At 37.6% G+C, this 22,818-nt stretch overlaps 1 protein-coding gene across 1 annotated transcript in view; it reads right to left on the minus strand.

The window, feature by feature from the left end:
• Nucleotides 1–4,025: 4,025 nt before the first annotated feature.
• The window catches only part of insra (insulin receptor a), a 72,696-nt gene continuing 53,903 nt past the window's right edge, over nucleotides 4,026–22,818 (minus strand). The window contains exons 9-21 of the mRNA XM_042497111.2: nucleotides 20,508–20,675; nucleotides 19,306–19,504; nucleotides 17,613–17,893; nucleotides 16,615–16,754; nucleotides 15,787–15,946; nucleotides 14,469–14,568; nucleotides 14,310–14,377; nucleotides 12,829–13,058; nucleotides 12,435–12,545; nucleotides 10,756–10,915; nucleotides 9,488–9,617; nucleotides 7,431–7,565; nucleotides 4,026–5,594 (exon numbers count right to left, since the gene is read on the minus strand). Coding sequence (XP_042353045.2) covers nucleotides 5,237–5,594; nucleotides 7,431–7,565; nucleotides 9,488–9,617; nucleotides 10,756–10,915; nucleotides 12,435–12,545; nucleotides 12,829–13,058; nucleotides 14,310–14,377; nucleotides 14,469–14,568; nucleotides 15,787–15,946; nucleotides 16,615–16,754; nucleotides 17,613–17,893; nucleotides 19,306–19,504; nucleotides 20,508–20,675 — 2,240 coding nt within the window. The 3' untranslated portion in view covers nucleotides 4,026–5,236. The remainder of the gene's footprint in view (nucleotides 5,595–7,430; nucleotides 7,566–9,487; nucleotides 9,618–10,755; nucleotides 10,916–12,434; nucleotides 12,546–12,828; nucleotides 13,059–14,309; nucleotides 14,378–14,468; nucleotides 14,569–15,786; nucleotides 15,947–16,614; nucleotides 16,755–17,612; nucleotides 17,894–19,305; nucleotides 19,505–20,507; nucleotides 20,676–22,818) is intronic.

Here is a 22,818-nt window from a genome sequence, read left to right on the forward strand (position 1 = left end):
CATGGAAAAAAATCTGTTCAAACTGTAATAAATAATTATTCAAAAGTATTAAAAAACAGAATCAAAGTTACGTTTGAACAGATTTTTTTCATGCATTCTGGGATTTTTCAAAGTTCAATTTCGAAATTCAAGACTTTCAGGTACCATTTTTTTTTTTTTTTACAGGTTCAAATCTTATTTTTCCACTTCACTTTTTATTTTTTCACTTACACTACTTTTGGTAAACGATCAATACTTCTGAGCCTGATCTGGCTCCATACTGTCAGCGTCCTCACTGTCTTCACTGCAGACATCATTCAAGTTTCTCATGTTTCTGCACAATAGCCCTGCATGCTCTGCTGTGCTGCTGCATTGATATTTTTAAAAAATACTTTAACCGTGATGACACCCAGTCCAGCAGGGTGGAAACCAGTTTGTGTGAAAACGGAGGTGCTTTTTATTTTTGCACAAATAAAGCTTTTTTTCATGCAGGCAGCTGCAGTAAAAGCAGGCAGGACACCAGTGGTGGAGCCAAATGTTATAAAAATGTTTTCCACGTTCAAAAGCTACACCATCTGAGATAATCAAATGCTTCAAAATCTGTGCAAAATTTGGGGAAATGATAGTTGAAAGTATGAAGGTTTCAGATAATGTTTATGGTGAAATATTTATTTTCCTCAAGACTTGGGACCCCCTACTAGCCTATATAAGCAATAATCTTACTATCACCATCCCCTTTTTTAAATGAATACTTTTTTCTTTAAATTATATATATGCTTTCATTATCGCTTATATATATATCTATATATATCTATCTATATATATATATATATATATATATAGATAGATAGATAGATATAGATATAGATATAGATATAGATATAGATATACATACATATAAATATTTGCCTTCTTTTTCTGTATTTGTCTTGTTTGTATGTCTGCGCCTGCTTGTTTACTCAGGGTCTGTATATATATTTATATATATATTTACCTAATTAGTTGTTTATTGTGGCCACAACCCACATGGGAGGGAGGGTTTGCAGAATTTTTGTCTGGGTTTTTCCTTTTTCTTTTTCCTTAATGCAGATGCTCCGGCATAACCTATTGTTATTGTTAATTCTGTACTGTCTGCAAAAACCAAATTAAACAATAAAAAAAAAATCTTGCATTCTGGTGAATTTTTAACCCTTTAACAGGCACTGTAACCACATGGTTGACATTTTTTGCCATGAAAATTTCATTTTAAACATGTATTTATACATTGCGTTTTATTATTTTAATTACACTGTAATTCTATTCAGTTCTATTTCTATTATATTAAATTGACTTTTTTTTCTTTATAGATTTCATTACAAAGATTTCATTGCACTTTTTCTTTTTTTTTTTTACAAAAGGCATTTCTTGTGACTGTTAAAGGGTTTATTAACCAGTTTGTGCCTTTTCTGCATCAAGTTATGGTCAGGGCTCCCACCCACTTTCATGGATGAAATTAAAAAAAACTTTCCATGACTTTTCAAGGACCCATACACTTGTGCTGCTTGCTCAAAATTGAAATTTTAGGAAAATGTGATAGTGAAATTCCATGACTTTTTCAGGTTTTCCATGACTGTGGGAACCCTGTAAGGTCTCTAATTTTGTAAAGCAAAGACTTTGACCTTTTACCTGTTTCACTTGAAATATTTTGTCATTCACTTTTTCCAAAATTTTTAAATCAACATGGATGAGAGGTCCTTAAGAGGCTATTAGAAGTGGATTTTTGGACATCTGTAATTTTCTAACAATTGGGTGACTCCATCTGCTGGGAAAGATTATGTACTACAGTTCAAAGATTCAAATAGCTACACAGTGGACTTTGTCCTGATGTTTTGTTCCTCCTTTACTTAGATTTTTTTGTTTGATGACTGAATAAATATGGAGCAGTATAGTCATTCAGTTGCATATCAGGTACTTACTTCAATTCAGGTTGTGTTTAATGATGTCCCAACAGACTGAGATGTGGAAATAAAGTTTTTTTTTGACATTTTTTCCAAAGCTTTTTAAAAATAATAATAATAACAAAAAATTTTTAAATCTAATTTTTGCGACATATGGAAGTTGCTCATTGCCTTTTTTCCTCCATGTTTTCAAGCCAATTTGCTCATGGTTCAAAGGTTTAAATACTTGAAGTGAAGTGAAAAAAGTGAAGTGGATCTAGGTTTCAAAGAGTTAGTTTACATGCAGGCATCGTTTTAAAATGAAACCTTTCTGTAATTGCACATACAACTTCCTGTGTCTTTATGGGAGACAGGTATGTACAAGTAACACTTATAGTCGTGATTATTCTTCATCTTTACGCCCTTTACATGATAATGTTGAAACAATTTACCCTGAAAGCTTATTTGTTTTTCACATCAGGTTTTAACATTATAATGAGTGTATATTCAACACTGTGCACAAACAGATTTGACTTAAAAGTGCAAAACTTGGCCTGGTATAGTTTGACGTCACACAGTCTGTAGTCGCCATTTCATTGTTGCCCAGCAGGTGGCATCATTGTGCTAAAGCTCCTACAGTCTGCAATCAGCGATGTAATCAGTTACAGATGATACTCTGATTACTGCACATAGCATTTAATATATGCAGTTTTATAAATGCTTTTGATTTACCAGCGTATATACTGGCAAACATGCACATTTTATAGGCTGCACTTCAATGTGTTGAGAGTCTTATTTTTTTTTGTTGTTTTTGGATTTATGCTTTTAGTTATTGTTCTTTATCCAGACTTCCCACAGAACCCTTGTAATTCTTGAAAGTTTGTAAATTCGAGGGGAAAAGAAAATCAAGATGATTTGTTTTTAAAAATAAACAGACATAGGTAACTGTAAGTGCTTAACCCTTTGAAACCTGGGGCGACATCACTTTTCTTGTGCTTCTTTCAGATACGCATCACAAATATTTAAACCTTTAAACCCCAAACAAATGAGAAAACATGGGAAAAAAGACAACTGTTTTGGGAAAGAAAGAAAAAAACTGTTTATAATTATCATACTTATTTTCAGGTAATTTTCTTGTACTTTTTCACTAATGTCTCACAAATTTTTTGGATCATTGTTTCTTTCATTGCAGCGTATTTGGTCAAATTTAGCCCCCTACTATAGAAAAATGGTTAGAAATTAAAAGAGAGATTTATATTTAAAAGACTTATCAGCTTAACAAAAACTGTTTTTGTTGCCAAATGGAAGAAAAGGATCATCTTTAACACAGCGGTCAGAGCTTCTGGACTAACTGAATTATAAAAGGTGCTGCATAAATATGCAACTTTCTTTGAAAATGGACATTTGTAACCATTATCTTCACCTTTATGATGGTGAAAGGAAAGTCATATAAATCATACTTATGGTTGTTTACAGAAATTAAACCCAATAAACATTAAAGTAAAAAAAAGTACATGCATATATACATTTGGTGCAAGAATAGAAATTTAAGAGCTTTTTATATTATTTCATGAAACATTACTCTTTCATTGTTGTCTGTGAGCTCATATAAAACCTGCTAGTTCTCATTATAAAAATTCTCAGTATATATATAAAACCCTCGTTCAACTGCAAATTATGTTATCAAAAAAAATCTGTTTCACATAATTATGATTTTAAGGTAAAGTTTTTCACTTCAATCATTCTTATTGAAGCAAAATGTAAATAGCTAACTGAAAAACCAATTGATTTTATTATTCTAGGGGGCTAACGAAAGTTAAATTTCTATCCGCAATACTAATAATTTATATAAGAAAAAAAACTTGACTTCCATGTATCGATAGGATATTTCCACACAAAATATTGCAATATTATACTGTAAAGATTTTTGTTCATGTATGTTTTTTTGTTTCTTTTTTAAATCTGGCACGGTTAGAAACAAACTCTTTCCTCTGCTACTAAATGAGATAAAAGCACATTTACCCTTTAAACACACACACGATCATCTCAGGAGAAGAAACACAACAACACAGTCTGTAAAAACACACCGACCGAGAGAACGGAAAATAACAGAAGCGCTGCCGGAGCCTCTTTGTGAATGCACCTTGCTGCATTATTTACAGCACTATTTTTATTTGATCTTGATATGATCGGCAGACATCTCAAGCTGAAGACATCAAACACTCCTTCTCCCGGGCATTGCGTAGCAAAAAGACCAAATGCTGTTGGTTGATCATGAGTCCAAAAAAAAAAAAAAAAAGCTAATTAGTATGATTTTCTGGATTAGAAAAAATAAACATAAAAGACTAACATGTAAAAACATTTTCTATGACCGGAAATACCTCAAGAATGACAACAACTATGTACAAAAACATTAACAATATATTTATATATATATATATATTTATATACTTTTTTTAATCTTCTATACCCACTAAAATATACCAAAGAAGCAGCTATTGGTCAATCTGAGGAACTCATTCACCAACATGTTTCTGAAAACAGTTTAAATATCCTTCAGCTGTAAGTGTGAAAACTCAAAAAAAAAAAGAGGAAAGATGAAAAGAAAAGAGAGAAAGTAAATAAATTAAAAAATATATAACCCGACATAAGTCTTGTGTTTATCCTGTGTGCCGTTTGGAATACTGCAGAGTGTGAGGAGGTAAGCCACTTCAACCAGCTTCTCCAGTGGATGAGAGTTTGTTCGAGGATGGACCGTCTTCGACCATCCGACGGAGTTCCCAAAGTCTTTCATTTTCAGTTCGTCATCCGCTTGCGTACAATTATTTAGACACAGTTCCATGACAACTGATGTAGGCCACAGACAAAATTGAAGGGCACTTTTTTTTTCTTTTTCTTTTTTTCCTCAAAACGTAGCAACCCGGGGATGTAGCCTCTTGTTGAATTCGGGGAGCGGGAAACAGTCTGGACTCATAAGGGGACAGTGGGTTTAGCAGCCTTCTTGTTTGTCAAGAGTTTGTTTCACAGTTGAATCCATTATCCACCCAGTCTAGCACAAACTTGGCAATATATATATATACAGTATATAAACTACAATCATGAACAAGAGAGACGCGGCAAGTTTGTCCTTAAATACAAAAAGTGTCTTCTGGCATCCGTGAGTGGACTTGCTGTAGTGTGTGTTTGTGGCATCTGAGGAGAAAAATAAGGTCCTGAGATATGCACTGAGGGGCTCCTGTAGAGAGTGATAAAAGTGTGATCTATATAAAATGACAATGAAAAAACAAAAATATATTTAAATCTATAGCAATGACGCGTTGTCGCAGGATGTGTACAGTATGTTAGGAGGGGCTGGACCGCGGTAGGGCCAGTATTCGTCCGTTGGTCTTTCCCCCGTTCATGTGTGTGAACGGGATGTGGTGCTCCTCGTAACTGCCCCTCAGGCCCATGGAGGAGGCCTCGTCCCTGTCCGAACACTGTTCCCTCTGGGAGTACGACGACGGGTCCAGCGGGATGCTCTCCATGTTCTCCATGTCCAGGTCAAAGTCCTCGGTTTCGGGCGGCTTGTTGTCCTCGCTGTAGAAGAAGGAGAGGTCCTGGAAGGAAGGATGCAGGTCCTCGCGCAGCATCTCGATGATCTCCTGGAAGGTGGGGCGCATCTTGGGGTTGTACTGCCAACACATCTGCATCAGGTTGTGTCTGAGTGAAGAAGCAGGAAGAGCGAGATCACAGTTCATACAATATTTGTGTTTGTTCAACATTGTTTCTCCTTCCTTTTAATGTACTTATTTTTTGTGAACATAAACTTTTTTCCACCAAAATAAGCAGTTACATTTATGTTTTTTAGTTGCAGGGAAAACTAGCTGAAATAGGCAACGGGCTCTGCAGCAGAGGAGTATTCCTCTCTGTTTTTTGGTGTGTCATTTTTAATTATTTTGGGAGTTTTTTATCCTTAGGTGGAAAATGTGATTCATTACAGTCACTCTCATGTAAAGGATAGAGAATTAAAGAAATAAGCAATAATAAGTATGGAAATAAGAGGTCAGTAAAGTAAGTAAAAATAAAAAATGAATAAAATAAAATAAATAAAACAATGAAAAAATAAAAATGTGTGCATAATGCTTTAATTCTTGCACCGTTTTGTAAAATATTGTGTTTAAGTGTTTAAGAAATATAAAAATATGTGCCTTATGCTACATTAAAATATGCAAAAATAGAATAGAAAGGTGTAGAAATATAATAAAAATGTGGGCACAGTGTTACAATGTACAACACATTTTATACATAAATAAAAATAAGAAAAATAAATATATACAATATACTCATCATATGTTAAAAAACACTCAAAAACTGTCAGTAAGAATGAATTAGGATATTGAAGAATATTGCACAGTTGAGTATTGCTGTAATCAAAGATGTGATGGTAAACAGTAGGAAGCAGCATGGAGGACAGTGAAAATGTCACGGATGGTTACTATGGTTTCATATATCTGTTATGTACGTCTTGGTGTTCAGGTGCTACTTGGACATAGATTTTTTCTATTTTCTTGAGCAGTGTCATTGTCGGAAAAAGGGGCTAAAATTACGAGTCATACCTCCTTCACTGCAGATCATGGCTAATTGGAGCTCAACCGTGTTTAGTCATTTGTCCCAGGAGTCAATGCCGATTGTCCCCAAAAGTCAGATTTTAGTGGGTGTTAGTGTTTTTTATGCAGTGGTAAAGGGACTATAGTTGTCTGTCATTTTTTTATTCTGCAGTACTAATAAGTATTGCTTGTGTAGCCAAAGTCAGGCATATTTTATTTATCTGTGCCACAGACCTCCATTGTTGCCCAAAAACTACTAAAAACACATCAGTGAGCCACACTGTTACACTGGCTGACATGTTCCTGCATTATGATGAAACTGAGCACTGAAGTTTATTTTGAGTCAATCCCACACGGTCCTGCGGTCGTAAATAGTCACTAGAGCACCAAGTGTGCATTAATCCACAGCTAAAAATATTCCCCCCGCAAAAAGCACACTTGTTTTAAGTAACGTTTGCTATGAAATACAGGGCCCAGCTGTTTTAGGAAAACTTTTTTTAAAACTGTACATCTGTTAGTCAGCTTAGTGCCACAGACGGGTTTAGGACTGACTAACACATTGTTGGTTTTGTTTTTTTTATGGGATTTGTTGATAAGAACATTGGCAGCCTCATCCTTTCGTAAACTTAATATTTACTTGAAGAAGCATTTCATTGTTGAAGAGATTGGCTTTTTTCATGAAACTAGGCTGTCTATGCAAAATCAAGTTACAAATACTTTTGAAAATGGTGCAACATGTCTGGAGAAAACAGAGAACTGTGGCATGCTGCTTTTGCTCAAGAGGTAGAAAATCTATAACTACCAGACTGATCGGCTCTTCCTCTTGAGACACAGCCGCTGGGTTTTAGATCTTTTGTGATTTTGAGCAATATAAATGAACTGCATCATTACGAAACAACTCTTGTTTTTCTGCATCCATATCTAACCTCTGCCCTACTCCGGTACTCACAGTCTGTCAGCGCAGTTGTCCGGCCGGTCCAGGTAGCCTCCGTCCATGACAAACTTGAGGACCTGCTCGTTGGACAGGCCCTGGTACGGCTGCTCGGCCAGCGTGCTGATCTCCCACAGCACCACCCCGAATGACCTGGCAAACAAGTGGACGGGAGACAACAACAGCAGCACGGGGAGAATGAGGACAAGCCAATTAGACACCTGACAGAGTAAATCTGTCTGTAAACACTTGATGCAGTGAGGAGGTGGACTGAGGGCAGCGGCTGATAAACAACGCTGGAGGAAAACAGGTTAGCTGCGCACTCATGATGTGATCTCATATTTTAATATTTGTAATGTGTTTGCTGTTATTATCTGGGCTGTTTTTATGACCTGCATTGCTCTCAGGTGAGCCTCTAAAAACAGGAGATTATTTGCCCTTAGAATAAAGGTTTGTTTATCAACTTATAAGTAAAAAAACTGCTTAATACAACTGAGCAAAATATTTATTTGTAAGGTAGGAAAACCTGTTTTTTAATAGTAAACCATAAAGGAGCCCTGAGAGGCAAGAAAGAAAAAAAAAGACTGATCTAAATTATTTTCTCTCCTGTGTTCATGACTTAAGAACAGGTGGAAAAAGATTTTGCCAGGAAATCTTTCTAATATCTTTACGACAACATAAAACAAGTGTCACAAGTGCCTCAATAAACCTTCTAAGCTCCTTTATTTTTTCCAGATAAGTGGAAACATTCTTTTGCAAAGACAATTTTTCTAAATTACTGTTTTTTTTTCAATCTATGAAAAAGGTAGGGTAAAAAAGCAGCATAGTTTTTTAAAGTTTTTTGTCAGTATCAGTTTTAGTGTTTGCTGTTGTAATACTACAGTCTGCCACAAGAGGCAGAAGTGCACCACCACCACATGTTATAAAAAGGACTAAAAGCATTCATGGTTTTTCAAGTCTTAATTTCTCCACACACTCCGAACACAAGGTACATACTGTATAATTTTGTAAGCAAGTTACAAGATATTACTGCCATATCTTTTTTTTGGCTAGCAATGTATTTTTAATTGCAATAATAATAATAAAATTTCCATGACCAATCGCCCTGGAAAACACAAACATCGCTCTGTCTTAAAAACGCAGCTCAATTTAAAAGTAATAGTATGTCATAGAGTATTGTCAAATATGTTAAATCAAACTATCACAACATTATTTTTCACTAATTCCAACAAGCAGATTCAAACATGCTGGCATACGTAACGAGAGAGAAGGTGGGTAAGAAAAATAAAAAAATTAAATTAAAAAAGTGATGGTAAATGTTGACACACTGCAGGGCATGTTTGAGTTATGTTATGTCATTAGATAAAGAAAATAAAATGGCTTTTATGTTACATTATGTGGAAGGTTTTCTACAGAGAATAACCACAACAATTTGATTACACAACACAAAGTTTCATGACCTTTCCAAAACTTTGAAGGATTTTAGAAATGTCTTGACTGTCCCAGGCCTGGAAAATGAGTTTATGAAATTCCATGACCTTCCCAAGATTTCCATGACTGTGGAAACCTTGAATTAAAACTTCCTCTGAAGAAAGTATGAATGCTTTTAGTCCTTTTTATAACATGGGACAGTGGTGCACTTCAGCCTCTAGTGGCCTGAATGAGTATTACAACAACAAACGTAGGTTGCAGTAAAATCTACACAAACACTAAAAATAAGGATGAATATTTTTAGGATTTCATAAAGACTGTCCTGGCAAAATCCTCCTTGTTCATAAATGTTAACACAGGAGATAAAACAGTTTAGATCAGACTTATAAAATGGATCACAAGATCATTTTTTTCTCACTGGCCTCTACGAAAAACTGCTACTTATAAATTAACTTTGCTTATAGAGTCTTTCAACATGCTGGATTATAAATGATCATGTTTTATGAATGTCCAACACAAACTCTTAATGCTTCATATTTAATTCTGCCGTTAAAGATACAGCTCGACACCAGCACCTCGTAAAGCTTATGCTATGTACAGCACCTACACCAACACATAAACCCAAAATCAGAGGTGTCACTGACCAGCAGTCTGAATGTGCCGTGAAGACTCCGTCCTTCAGAGACTCCGGTGCCATCCACCTGACGGGCAGCAGACCCTTCCCTCCCTTCCTGTAGTAGTCGGTCTCGTAGATGTCTCTGGTCATACCGAAATCTGCAAGGAAAATATGATTTTCGTAAGTTGCTGTCAAACCTACACTGAGGGGGTTAATACGTGCTGATATATTTAGTTTGAAATCTGTTCATTTAACTTTTTGACCTTGTGAAGCTCTCCGCAGCAGTGTGTTTTATGTTTTTTTGATTTTGAGATTTTGAATGAATACAACTACTTAAAATCTAAATGCTGTTGTTGAGTTTAGCCATTTTTGTTCTTTAGTCTGTTCTGCATGGAGTTATGCAGGATTCCCGCACATTTTCACGGACAAAATTCAAAACTTTTCCATGAGTTTTTAAGAAACCAAGATATATAATATATAAAGTATTTTTGTAATTCAAACAAACAAAAAATAATAATTTTTTATATAAAAACTGCTGATTTTTTTTTCCAGAAAAACACAAATCAGCTGTAAAACACACAAGCCATTTACAGTTGTTTGCCTCTTACCAAAAGCCAAAAAGCGCTTAAAAAACTATTTGACATGCCTCTTGAGCAAACATCAAGGGAGAGACAAAACGCAGGGAGAAAACTGAGAAACTTTCGTGATGAACAAACAAACTGACAACCACAATGTCAAACATCAGCATCTATTAAAGCTACATTACATCATCAGCTACAGAAATAAATGTATGTTATGTTACATTATTGTCATTTAAATTTATTACAAATAACTAATGTAATTCCAAAACTTTCAGTGATTTTTACTAGTTCCATGACTTTTCATGAATTGAACTTTCATGCTTTGATTGTTAAATTCAATGACTTTTCCAGGTTTTCCATGACCATGGAAACCCTGGTTATGTTACGCATTTTTTAAATTAAAAATACAGAATAAAATTATGGTTTATTTTGGCTACGTCTACAGTTAAAGCCACTGTTGGGCTGCAAAGATGAGATGGTCTCGGGAAACAAACACAATCTCAGCTTCTCTTTAACCGGCTTTATGTGGCGTACTTTTTGCTAATTATTGATGCAGAATCACACATTTCTCAAAAAACAAAAAACAAAAAAAAATGTATCCGCATTTTCCTGACAGCACAATCAAAAACTGTTTGCTCTACAAAGTACAACAATATTAAATTTCTGTAGCATGAATTGTTGTCAAAATCTTTGTGCCTGTTGTGCTAAAACTTACCTCCTATTTTGACTGTAAGATCGTGAGCCACCATGCAGTTTCTGGCTGCCAGGTCTCTGTGGACAAACTTCTTGGCGTTAAGGTAAGCCATGCCGTCCGCAATCTCAGCGGCCATTTGGATCATCTCCTTCAGAGTGGGAGGAGGACGCCCGGGGTTGTTCTGAGGGACACAAGAAAGATCTTCAATTTCTGATCTGCAGACAGTCAACAACCCAAGTTTTGATGCTAAAAATTAAACTGTTACTTCTTAGATCCCACATCCTATAAATAGAAAATCAAGTTTATCAAAACTAAAAGTTGATTATCACACTTGAGTTGAACTGCTTAGTAGCAACATTTTCTTTTAAGTCAGTCTGGACGCCTGCTGTTCATCTCCAAACACGCCTGTTTGATGTTTTCAGCTGACTTTAGTGCTGACTGTTTCACTCCTCTGTCAACATTCAAGAGCTCAGCCCTCCTATTCCAGTCCGAGGACCATCTGTACATTTACAGTTTTAAATGAAACAACTCGTACATACAAGTCATCTGTACACAAATCAAAAGCAAATTAAATGTGGAATTATTTCAAACAGTTATTGAACAGTTATAGTAGTTTACGTTTGTGTGATGATTCATATGAACATTCCCTCATTTAACCCTTAGAGGCTGTTTAGTGCACTTTAGTCATTTTTCATTCTTCATTTTTTGATAACTTTGGTTGTGTTCATGCATATGGCATACATTTTGGCAAGATTCTGTATTTTTGTTTACTCTTGGAATTTCCAGCTCAGCTCCTACAATAAGTTTAAAATATACTGTGTGAACTAAACTGTTGCATTCATACAGTCAAGTGCAAAAAATGTGCCATTGAAACCCATTCAAGCATTTTTTAACCACACAGCCATCAAAGCATAAAAATGTGTATTATAATTGGAATTTGTCATTTTTATCATATTTTACACCCGATGATATAATTTTACCATTTTTGGCAGATGGAGAAGTACATGCTATGCTGCACAGTTCCTGTCCAAGCCCAACTTCTGGCAGACCGCACGGTAGCAGTTTTTAAAAATCCAAATTTGTACTGTAAAAATAGGCCTATATTATATCACATTTTATATATTATAAAAGAAACATTTGTTCATATTGAAACATGTATTACAAGCTAAGGGCTGGAGTGTTTCCTTGCAGTACTTCTCCTTCTCTTCCTTCTGTTACACTGTCATCTCGTGCATGAAGCAGGCTGCGTCCCTCAGCGCGTCTAGTACGTACGGCGACAGTGATGCAGCACGTAGATGTTGATTACAGCTCTCCGCTGCATGTTATTTACATCTCTTCATCTGCCGGGGAGGGAGAAGCAAAAAACTGCCAACCATATCGCCTTGCAGCCCCCCTTTCTCTTTCTCTCGTTTTCTGTTCCTCTCTCGCTCTCTCTCTTCGTCAGCTCTCCACATGTTAAATCACTTTCTCTCTCTCTTCACCCTCTTTCTCTCTCTTCCTCTTGATTCAGTCCATTAAAACTCTCGCCAAAGTGCCATTTAAACAGTTCACAACAGTTTCATTTTTTTTTTTTTTCAAATAAATAAAGGTTTATTTGGTGAGAAGTTGACCCGATTCAAGCCCGAGGGAATAATGAGAAATCACAGCCCGGACCAGCCTGGCCTGAACCCGGTGGGTCGGGCAGATGAACAAAACTCTACCTCAGCGTCAGGTCGCAGAGAGCGCAGGAAGCTCTTCAGGTCTCCGTGGGTCATCAGCTCCATCACCACCAGGGTGGGCTGACCTTTAGACACGACACCGAGCAGACGCACCTGCAGGACAGAGACGAAAAGCTTCATTCCATACAGTTTGATCACATCGTGAATGATCTGACCGACGACTGGTCCGCTTACAGTGAGGGGACACTGCTGCCCTTCACACGGCTACATGTGGGACAGGTCTGGTATTTGATCAGCACTGTGTCTAATTACTGACAGTAACAACATACTGCTGCGGTTCATTGATTCACACCTAACATAGCACTCTGACACATCGTCAGTAACAAAAACTGACGCCTTGTGTTCGAGGCGAGTTTCAGAAGACGTCTCTACTTACCACGTGGTGGCAGCTGAAGGCCTTCATGACGGAGGCCTCGTTCAGGAACTCGATTCTTTCTCTCAGGCTGGCCGACTCGTTCACCGTCTTCACCGCTACACGCGTCTCCCCCTCGCCCTTGATGATGTCCTTGGCGATGCCCTCGTAGACCATGCCGAAGGAGCCCTGACCCAGTTCCCTCAATATGTGGATCTTGTCTCTGGCCACCTCCCACTCGTCCTCCTCGTACACTGCGGGCACATTTTACAGGAACAAGTTACACACACAGATTAAAATACTGCGCTTACACGTGCATCAGAAAACAGGTTAGTTTAGACAACAAAGTAAATGATGTGATCGTTCATCTCATCGGTAGTCAGATTTCTTTCCCATTATCTTGCCTGATGTCTTCTGCCTGTTGCCAGGCTACCAGCTTTGGATGGATATGTATGAAATATCTATTTTATTGACAACCTGCCTAACTTTGTGTTGCATGGCCTGCCTGTGTTTTAGTGTATATGAACATATTGTTAACCTGTAACTGCATCTTTGAACATTAATTAAGGATCTGTGTTATGACTCTTGTATTTTATCTCTGCTTCTGCCTGTTGCTGCTTCTTGTTGCTGTTGCTGCTCTGCATGTTATGCTTAGTGTGTGTTGGTGCTTCATGCCTGCTGCGTGCATGACTATTTGTGCGAAAAAAAGCTGTATGTTGCTGATTCATGTTGCGTGCATGGCTGTGTTGTGCTAAATGCTACACGTTGTTGCTGTGCTATTGTCTTGTACTGTTGCACTGTTGCTTCACATGGCTTGTGTTCTGTCTTGGGAGTTCCTGTTTGTTGTAGCTGTTGCTGTCTTTATGGTGTCCTGCTACTGTTGCTATGTGAATTTTATCAATTTACAGGTTTCAAAACGCCTCACCAAAAGCCTACAAATTAGCCTGATGGCTCACACTGGCACATTTACAGAAATGTTAATTGATGTGTGTTGTCTTTATAAATAAAATAAATGAAATGAAAACTATCTTCAAAGACTGTTACATTATGAATTTTGTTGTATATGTTAAAATATAAAGCGATCCGGTTAGTGTTACATCATAATGCAGCTTGAAGAGATTAAGCAAAGAGTAAAGCAAAGTTTTTTCAATACTGCGCCAAATGTTTATTTTTGAATATCCAATCAGATTTTTCCACTTGCACAAATAATGCGCCGTATAATAAGATTTCTCCTGAGACAAATATACCTTTACAAACAGCATTTCTTTTAGCAAACTGCATTTTCTGTCTTCAAGTTTAAGAAATAATCTGTTTTCACTATCAGCCTTCTCTACAGACATCGGAAACACAAGCTGACAATCACACTTCCTGTGTTCACTATGTCCTCTTAGCCACTGTAGCTTGGACCTTGTACTCATGTCTTTGTGTAAAGAAACATAATCCTTTAAATCAAAACTAGAAATCCATATTAAGTTTAAACTACATGATTTTAACTTGTTACTTACCGTCATTAGCACTGAGATACTCCGGGTTTGAAGAGGCGTAGATGGGACCACTTGGCCCTTGAGTTTGACTAAGAGGTGAATAAAGAAAAGTGTTTATTAACACCGACATAAAACAGCAAAATGACAGAACGCATTGAACAGGATGTGATGATTGCGTACTTCTTCTTGAACATGACGAATCCCGCCACAGCCACAAACAGCAACAGCACGAAGCAGATGACGGGCCCGATGACGATCTTCACGATGTGGAGAGGATCGCCTGTTGAACACACGCGGCCGGACAGCGAGTCACATTTCAGATGGACAACAACTCCCACATTAAACTGCAGCCAGGTTTGATCTTGTGATTGTAGTTAAAATGACTGATATACTCACTGGATTTTCAGATTTTTGACACAATAAACACAACACTAGTTCGTTGAAACCATGCCATCTAATAATTAGTGATTGATAATGTTAGTAAATACCGGTGGTTCAGACCAGCAGTGAAAAAGTGATGAAACAGATTTTAATCATTTCAAGAAATATTGCCTGTGTCCAACTTCACCTTCTTTCCCTCTTTCTGTCTCCCTAAGTGCGCGCGCGCGCATACATACACATACATACATACATACATACATACACACACACACACACACACACACACACACACACACACACACACACACACACACACACGCACACACACACACACACACACACACACACACACACACACACAGTACTCAGAAAGCACCATGGCGCTCATCTCAGTCCTGACTGTTGTGCTACTATAAAGCACAAAGTTTGTGGGTGGTTGATTAACCCATATTTTTAGCTCTTAATGCATCTTTTTTGTGAGATTATATCAATTTCTGTGGCTACAAAATACGACAACTTGTTTTGTGTTCACTCTCCAGAGAAATACCTCAACTTCAATACAGAAGGTTTATTTTTAATGTTTGGAGCCTGGTGCTCCGCCCTGTCCAGACTTTTATTTGGGCACTTTTATTTCTGCAGTCTCGTTCCCTTTTATGGAGGTCTGCAGAGCATTCATCTTTGGTAATTATGATGAACTGATAAGTACTTTAAATTTATGAGGACAGTGGGGTTCATCAATACAGGAACACAGATGCAAACAATGCTGGGGTTTAAGAACATGAATCAGATGTAGACTTTTCTCAGGATGTTTCTTAAGGACAAATTCAAGAAAAAAATTCAGAAAATATTTGTGAATATGGCCCAATCTTGAATATCAAAAAAATAAATAAGAGTAAAATCTCAAGAAAAACATTTTGTTTCTTTGTAAAATTGGACTGGCAGTAGCTTTCCCGTATTGCGGTTTGACTGACATCCAACGTCACATGCATGGTTTCATTTTTGGATACTCTGATCCATTGTATTTGGGGATATTCAGTAAAGAATAAGTGTACTGTATGGATTTGGAACACAGCTCGGGTCTTGCTTTGGTTCGCCTTAATGGCAGATGGAGACTTACTTGCGTCCTGGACGTAGAAGTACGTCGGCTCGGTCCACGAACCGTTCCCGGCCAGCGAGGTGGCCCTGATCCTAACAGTGTAGTTCCCAGGATGCATCACTTTCAGCTTGCAGCCACGGGTCACTTTGTACATGTTCCTTGACACGCAGTAATGCAGCTCCTGCAGAAGATCAACGCTGAGCTTCAGACGCAGCACCGCATGACAAACGGCTGCTTCATAATTTCCAAGTTTAAAATAACGTTTTGACTCATGTATAGGACACTGTATCATGTTATTTCTGATTCCACTGTGGAAACATCAGAGCTGTTTTTTATTGTTTTCCACAGCAAATAACAGTCTGCAGCATCTGCCAGATGTTTGTTGACCCGTCTCCATAGCAACTAGAACATAGTGCTAAAATGACTTTTCCATTAAGTTTATCAACTAAATTAGTCAGACCACAGGGTCAAATTTAAAAAAACAAGCCAAGTAATGAGAATGGCTTCTCTTATTTGTTTGAGCTGCATGGGTCGATTTAGGATGGACACATTTAATTTGATTCTCAGTTAAATTTTCCTTTATTAGCAGCTCGAACTGTTGTGTTTAATGGGAAGAGGAAACATAAAAAGTGCTCTCTGAGCAAGAAGAAGTGTACGTGTTTATGTGCTGCGGTGAACTTAAAGTGGACTCATGCACTCAGTGACCCAACGACTCCGATCATAACAAACACAAAAGCAATCACAGCATGACAGACGTGTATGTGTGCGTGTGTGTGTGTGTGTGTGTGTGTGTGTGTGTGTGTGTGTGTGTGTGTGTGTGTGTGTGTGTGTGTGTGCGTGTTTCTTCACCTCAGAGTCTCCCAGTCTCTTGTAGTTGACCTCGTACAGGATGATCATACCATTAGGGGACACTGGCTCCTGCCATGTGATGTGCACTGAGTTTTCTGACACCTCACAAATGATGAGACCCCCGATGTCATCAGCTTTGTCTGCAGAAAACAAAAAACACTCAAATGTTTTAAACCGTCTGAATATAGAGGTTGACGTGTTCCTGAGCAGCTTCAGACGTCTTTGCCTATTTATTGTTTTTATTTTTGACAATATTTTGATTGTAATTGTTTTGAATCAACCTCAAATTATTGTCATGTTCTGACAATAATTAACAGATTAATCCACAATTAAGTGTATAGTTTCTTCAATGCATTTAGGAGCATAAAATCGCCAACCTGGAAGAATTTAATAATTTTACTTTTTTAGAGTGATAATTATCAGTGGACTAATATAATTATTACATTTTTACAGTAATAACATTTTCAACCATATTGCTAAGCCCTTCTTCAGAACCACAGGTATTAAACAAACACATTTTTTGGCCCTTTATTAAAGGCTTTTGAAGTTTTCCAAAAATGTGCCTTGGAATCTTTTGACTTAATGACCAAAAAATAAAAAATCCAACATCTCCTTCCCTTTTTAAAAAAATGATTTGTTACCACACAAACAGATGAGCATCTCTAAGATAATCACAGCAGTTTTTTTTCTTTACAAAGACTGAGCAAACAGGAGCAAAAGTCTGTGACAGAGGATGAGAAGTAAAAATTTTGAGAGCGTTAAAGAGATTAAATTCAAATCAACATCTCCGGTCTGAGGCAGCTGGTGCCCTCTTGATGTGATTTTATTAGATAGACCAACACCCTTCCCCTCCTTCCTAACATCAACAAAAGAAGAGCTATAATGCACAATTAAGTCAGAATTGGGCCCTTTGCTGCCTTTGCTGTCGCTCTTTCACTATCGATAAAGCACAAATGCCCAACAAGAAGAAAACAGAAGAGCTAGCAGTGCCTCCTTACCCTCCGGCATCGTGCGGGCACTGACATACGCCGCCATGCTGCAGCGGGCCGGGTCGATCGGGTGGTTGCAGGCGTGGATCTCGATCTGGTAGCTGGTGAAGTGGCGCAGGTTGGAGATGACGGTGGACTCCTTGGCGTGGACGGTGACCACCGTCTTTGTGCTTTCAAAGGTTTCCTCGTCCTCAGGGATTTCTGTGCCATGCGGCGGGCTGGGGGCCGTGGTGAGGAAGGGGTGTGTTCGGTTGGCGATGCCCATTACAGAACGTCGCTGTCTCGAGCGTCTAGACAAGGTAAGTTTAAAAAACAGCGTTAGAGATTGAGAGGACAAAAGCAATACTCAAATAAAAATTTAAAAACAAAACTAGACCCCGACACATGTTGGCAGCACAATATGTCTGAATATTACTTGGAATGGGGAGATCACGTAAACGCCACATAGTGGATGGGTCTGAGAGAAGGCTGTAGCTGAATGCGCGGCACGGTGATGCAGCAGTTTGCATGTAATTAATAATAATATTAATAATAATACATTTTACTCATAGAGCGCTTTTCACAATACTCAAAGAAGCTTAACAGAGACAAAATCAAAGTCAACATCAGTCAGTAAAACATTCAATAATTACAATGTTTTACTAGTAAAACCAGGCATTCTAATATTAATAAAGACCTATTTTTTTACTTATTAAATTTTGTGTTTTTCAATTTATCCATTTCTTTGAAAAAATATACTTTTTATTATTATCATTATTATTATATTTTATTTTATTTGTGTTCTGTGAAGAGTTAAATGTTATGTATCTATGTTTGTAATTTATTAAAAATGACATTTAACATTAATAAAATATAAATCATTAAAAAAAAATAAAAAGAAAACACAGAATTAAATAAGAGAGACTATAGTTGGAGCCAAAAGTGTTAAACTGCCAGTACTCTACTCTCTGCTTGCCGGATGGGCGAATAGCTTCAGAAATCCCCCTGATGTCAGACTACGCCCCCCCACCCCCCGTCAGTGTCTGACAAATTCTGCAACTTTCCAAATCTAACTCTCACACCCACCTCAAAACATGACTGGCCAGCTGCGCGCTAATGAGAATGGAGCCAGAGTTTGAACTTGTTTCTGAAGTTCCCTTTTTTATTTGTTGCACAACTATTTCTGTCACTTTCAGGGTTTCTAAGTTTGTGCGACACTATGAATGTCTTCCAGGAGAGATGGTCTGAAAATACGCTCTGTAGCTCCATATTTAAATGATATCACATCTCTCTCTGAGAGTCGGCTTTTATTCGCAACAACTGCTTTCCCATGCAGCTGATAAGTGTATGGGTCTGAAAGAAAGACGAAGCTGAATCCCTGGTACTATAGTAATACTTAAATATAATAGGGGAGAATGTAACATTGTTTGATTTAGTCCTAATATTCATCCTTTTTTATGAGTGGGCTCACCATGATCCAAATACCAAACATGGTGCATAAGAACTTTAATGTGCTGCGTGGGAAGCTGATCTGGGAGACCAACGAGCTGGATTGAGTTTGACAGCACGAAGACAAAGAAAAGTCTTTCTGATGTAATCCGACTTGACTCAAACCTTAAAGTACAATTCTCTCGAGGACAACGATCATGAATAATAAAAATATACACTACGATTTTCTTACATTTAATTCTCAAAAAGACAATTCTGCTGTCAGCTGTCTTACTTGATCTCAAAGACTTCATTGTGGAGGTAATTCTCAAAGGTTTTGCGGTACTCTGAGTCCTCTTTCTCCTTCTTGAGCTCCTTGTCGGTTTTGGGGCAGGCGCAGCATCGCGTCCCCGGGCCCTGCTCCTCCGTCTGGTTCCACTTCTGCTCCTCCTCGCTGTCCACCTGAGTGGGCACTCGAGACGGCAACTTCATCCCTGGTGAAGTGGAGTCAAAACACGGAAACCGGAGAGAGAAAGAGAAAAAAAAAAGTCAGACAGAATGGGATGACTGGTGCTATAAACACAGACACATAACTCAGTTTTATGCACAAATACCCTCGCACACACACTCCTACACTCCTACACACACACACACACACACACACACACACACACACACACACACACACACACACACACACACACACACACACACACACACACACACACACACACACACACACACGCCTGAGGGGCATGTCTGTCATTGTCATCCCCAGGTCCTCACCCTCTCCAGTGGAGATAAATTACCAGTGACACGACCTCCCCGCAGACTCCCATCTCTCCGGATGTGTGGGAGTTATGGAAGTTCAAAGAGGAGAGTTTGGGTTCGGTTGTGTGCTTTCATGGACGGGCACTGATGGCGGGACACCCGCGTAGGTCGGGCTGCGACCGAAATATCTCAACCAAGATGGATGTCTGAACTTCGCCTGAACCCCGAGCCGGAGCGAGAGGAAGATCCTGATTGTCCCAGTGCCAAGTTTCAGGTAGTTTAAACGACATAATACTACACAAACAAACGATTCACCTGAGCTGCACTTGATTTTCTCGCTCAGTGGGTTCAGAGTGGCACTCGGTTCAATTCACAAAGGGGTCGCTATGTTTAGAACACACTCAAAGATAAAACTGCTCCACAAATGGCTTTTTCTGTTGCACTCCATCTTTCTGAGACACCACGACAGGGTTCCTGCAGCTTAAGGCAAAGTAGATTTGATGCTTTTTAATACTTTTTTTAATGCCGTTTGGAATTGTGTTTAAGGCCAATTTTCTTATAACGAAAACTTTTTTAGAGTGGAGCGAGTAGAGCTCTTCTACTGATCAAAACACGGCAAAAAGACATTTTTCTTCCCTCTCCCGCTTTCAGACACAGTCGGACACACAAAACCACAAACACAGGGGCAGACACAACAACAGGGCGACTACAAACAATGCGGCTCACCCTTCTGACAGTAGTCAAACTTGTAGAGCTCGCTGGCTTCGGGCTGGCGCTGGCAGAACACCAGGTAGTGAGTGATGTTGCCGTTGGGGTCATTGGGAGGTTTCCACTTGAGGATGATCTGGGAGGAAGAGTTGGATGAGGAAATGGGGTCCAGCGGGACGGAGGGTTCTGTGGAGACATAACAGAAACATAGAGCTTTAATAAGGAAGGATGGTTATTGCCAGAAAAGGACTCTTAAAACACATACTTATGTTTATATCGTTGCATTTGTCTCTTAAGTGACAACAAAAACACTATTTTTCCACTGCTGCACAGCATTTCCCTCAGAATAAATGAAGCTTTAGCTTTGCTTATAAAACACAAAGCACAGAAACACCTCGTATTACTACAAAAGAGTGAGAGACAGGGTACATACATAAAACAATTAAAAACTAAAATTATCACTGAAAATGTAAAATCCTAATCTCAAATGACCTACAGTAAAATGCAGACAGCAGATTTTAGGTCATAAAATTGATGAGAAGACTTGCAGAATCAGTGACATCTGAAAGACTTATGAGAACTCACTTTCACAGACTTTTTTATTTGATGTCACATTTATTTATTTATTTTCATCTTTCTACTTGTATTTATTTTGCTGCTCTTACTCTATTTATCTGTTCATTTCCCTCCGATGTCTTGGTCTCACCATCTTACTCATCTGTTTTTATCCTCTTATCTTTGTTTTATCCCCACTGATGTGATGTTGTCTTCTTGTATTATTTCTTATATTATTTTTATTATCTTTTGTTGCTTTTATTCTATTTTTTTTAAAAAAAAAAACTTAATTCATTTAGTATTTAACTGCCTTTTGAGATCTGCCTGTTCGACCACTTTTATTCTTTAATTTGACCTTTCATGTTCGCATTTTGTTCTTGAAAAAAAAAAAAAAAAGATACACGGGTGTCCCAGTTAGCACATTTCTACAAATTAATCATTGGGTTTTATCAGAGATAGAAGAGGAGAAGTTTCGATCTAATTTGCATTTCATGTTCCAGTATCACTAATGTCACACTCTTACTGGCAGGGTGTCGCTCTGTGACCAGCAGCTGCCTCCGCTGGGTACATGAGGATTTTGTTTTCATTAACTGCACAACTTTATGTGTGTGATTTGCTCTTGTACATCTAAGTAAATTAAATAAGTGCTGGATTTTCTGATTCACATTCAGATCAGTGAATGAAGATGAAAAATAAGCAAACTAATAAGCAAAATATTAATTTTAGTAGTACTTTCTGCACTATGTGCAGGACAGGATAGAGCCGTGTTTGTTTGTTGTAATTTTTACATTGTTAGAAGATATTGAAAAAAACATTTTTATTTAAGCTCTTGGCTATTATTTGTTTGGGACTCTATTTAAGTTGTAGTTTAACGGTGGTTTCCAGTGTGGCTTTGATAGTTAGTTAAGATCTTCTTAAAGTGTGAAGCTGTGGTTTGCATGTTTAGTTTCACTTCTACTTTTGGCAGGTGTGGTATTTTGTACATTTCGAAATTTTGCTGTGGGAAAATTCTCTTTAAATTATTTTTGGCTATTTTTCAACTTCGATTTGAAATCGCCTTAATTCATTTTCAAAGTAGTTTTAGCTTAGATTGATAAGATTTATGTAACCATCGGTTTTTATTTTGGTTAACGTTGACTGTAAAAACTTTGTTTAATATACTTTACATCAGCGGTCTTCAATGTCTCTCAGGCTCAGGACCCCTTAGCTAAAAGAGCGCCGGCACAGGAATCTCTTACTACATAAATAAATGTGAGCTGCACACTAAAGCAGGCCTAAAATAACGTGTAGGGCGGCCTAAAGTGACTCATATAAACATACCCTTTATATGGTGCTTACAATACTAAGCTATTAAAATAATCACCTACAGATGCACATATTCATTAATTTGACAAGGTTTCATGATTAACAGTTAATCTATCATCAGTTAATCTGTTTTTCATATTTAAAATACAAAAGCAATGACAACAATGATGTGAACATTGCAAAACTAAGCTAAAATAGGATAAAATAAAAACCTAAAAATAACAATAAGTGCTGCAAGAAATGTGAACATAGGGAACGTAAAAAAAAAAATATATATTAAATTACAAATAAAGACATGTATACATCAGCATATATGCATATTTACATACATTATAATGAAAACAAATAATTAAAAGCATGACATAAAAAGGCAGTTAAGACAGACAGTCTCTGTTTTTTTTAAATACAAATAGGCCGATTTATCTTTGTCAATAATATGTTGGATTCATCTTAATATGTATTTTCAGAC

The sequence above is a fragment of the Plectropomus leopardus genome, chromosome 12 (genome assembly GCF_026936395.1).
Source record: "Plectropomus leopardus strain MGB_pleo_1.0 chromosome 12, ASM2693639v1, whole genome shotgun sequence".
Taxonomy (NCBI): Eukaryota; Metazoa; Chordata; class Actinopteri; order Perciformes; family Serranidae; genus Plectropomus; species Plectropomus leopardus.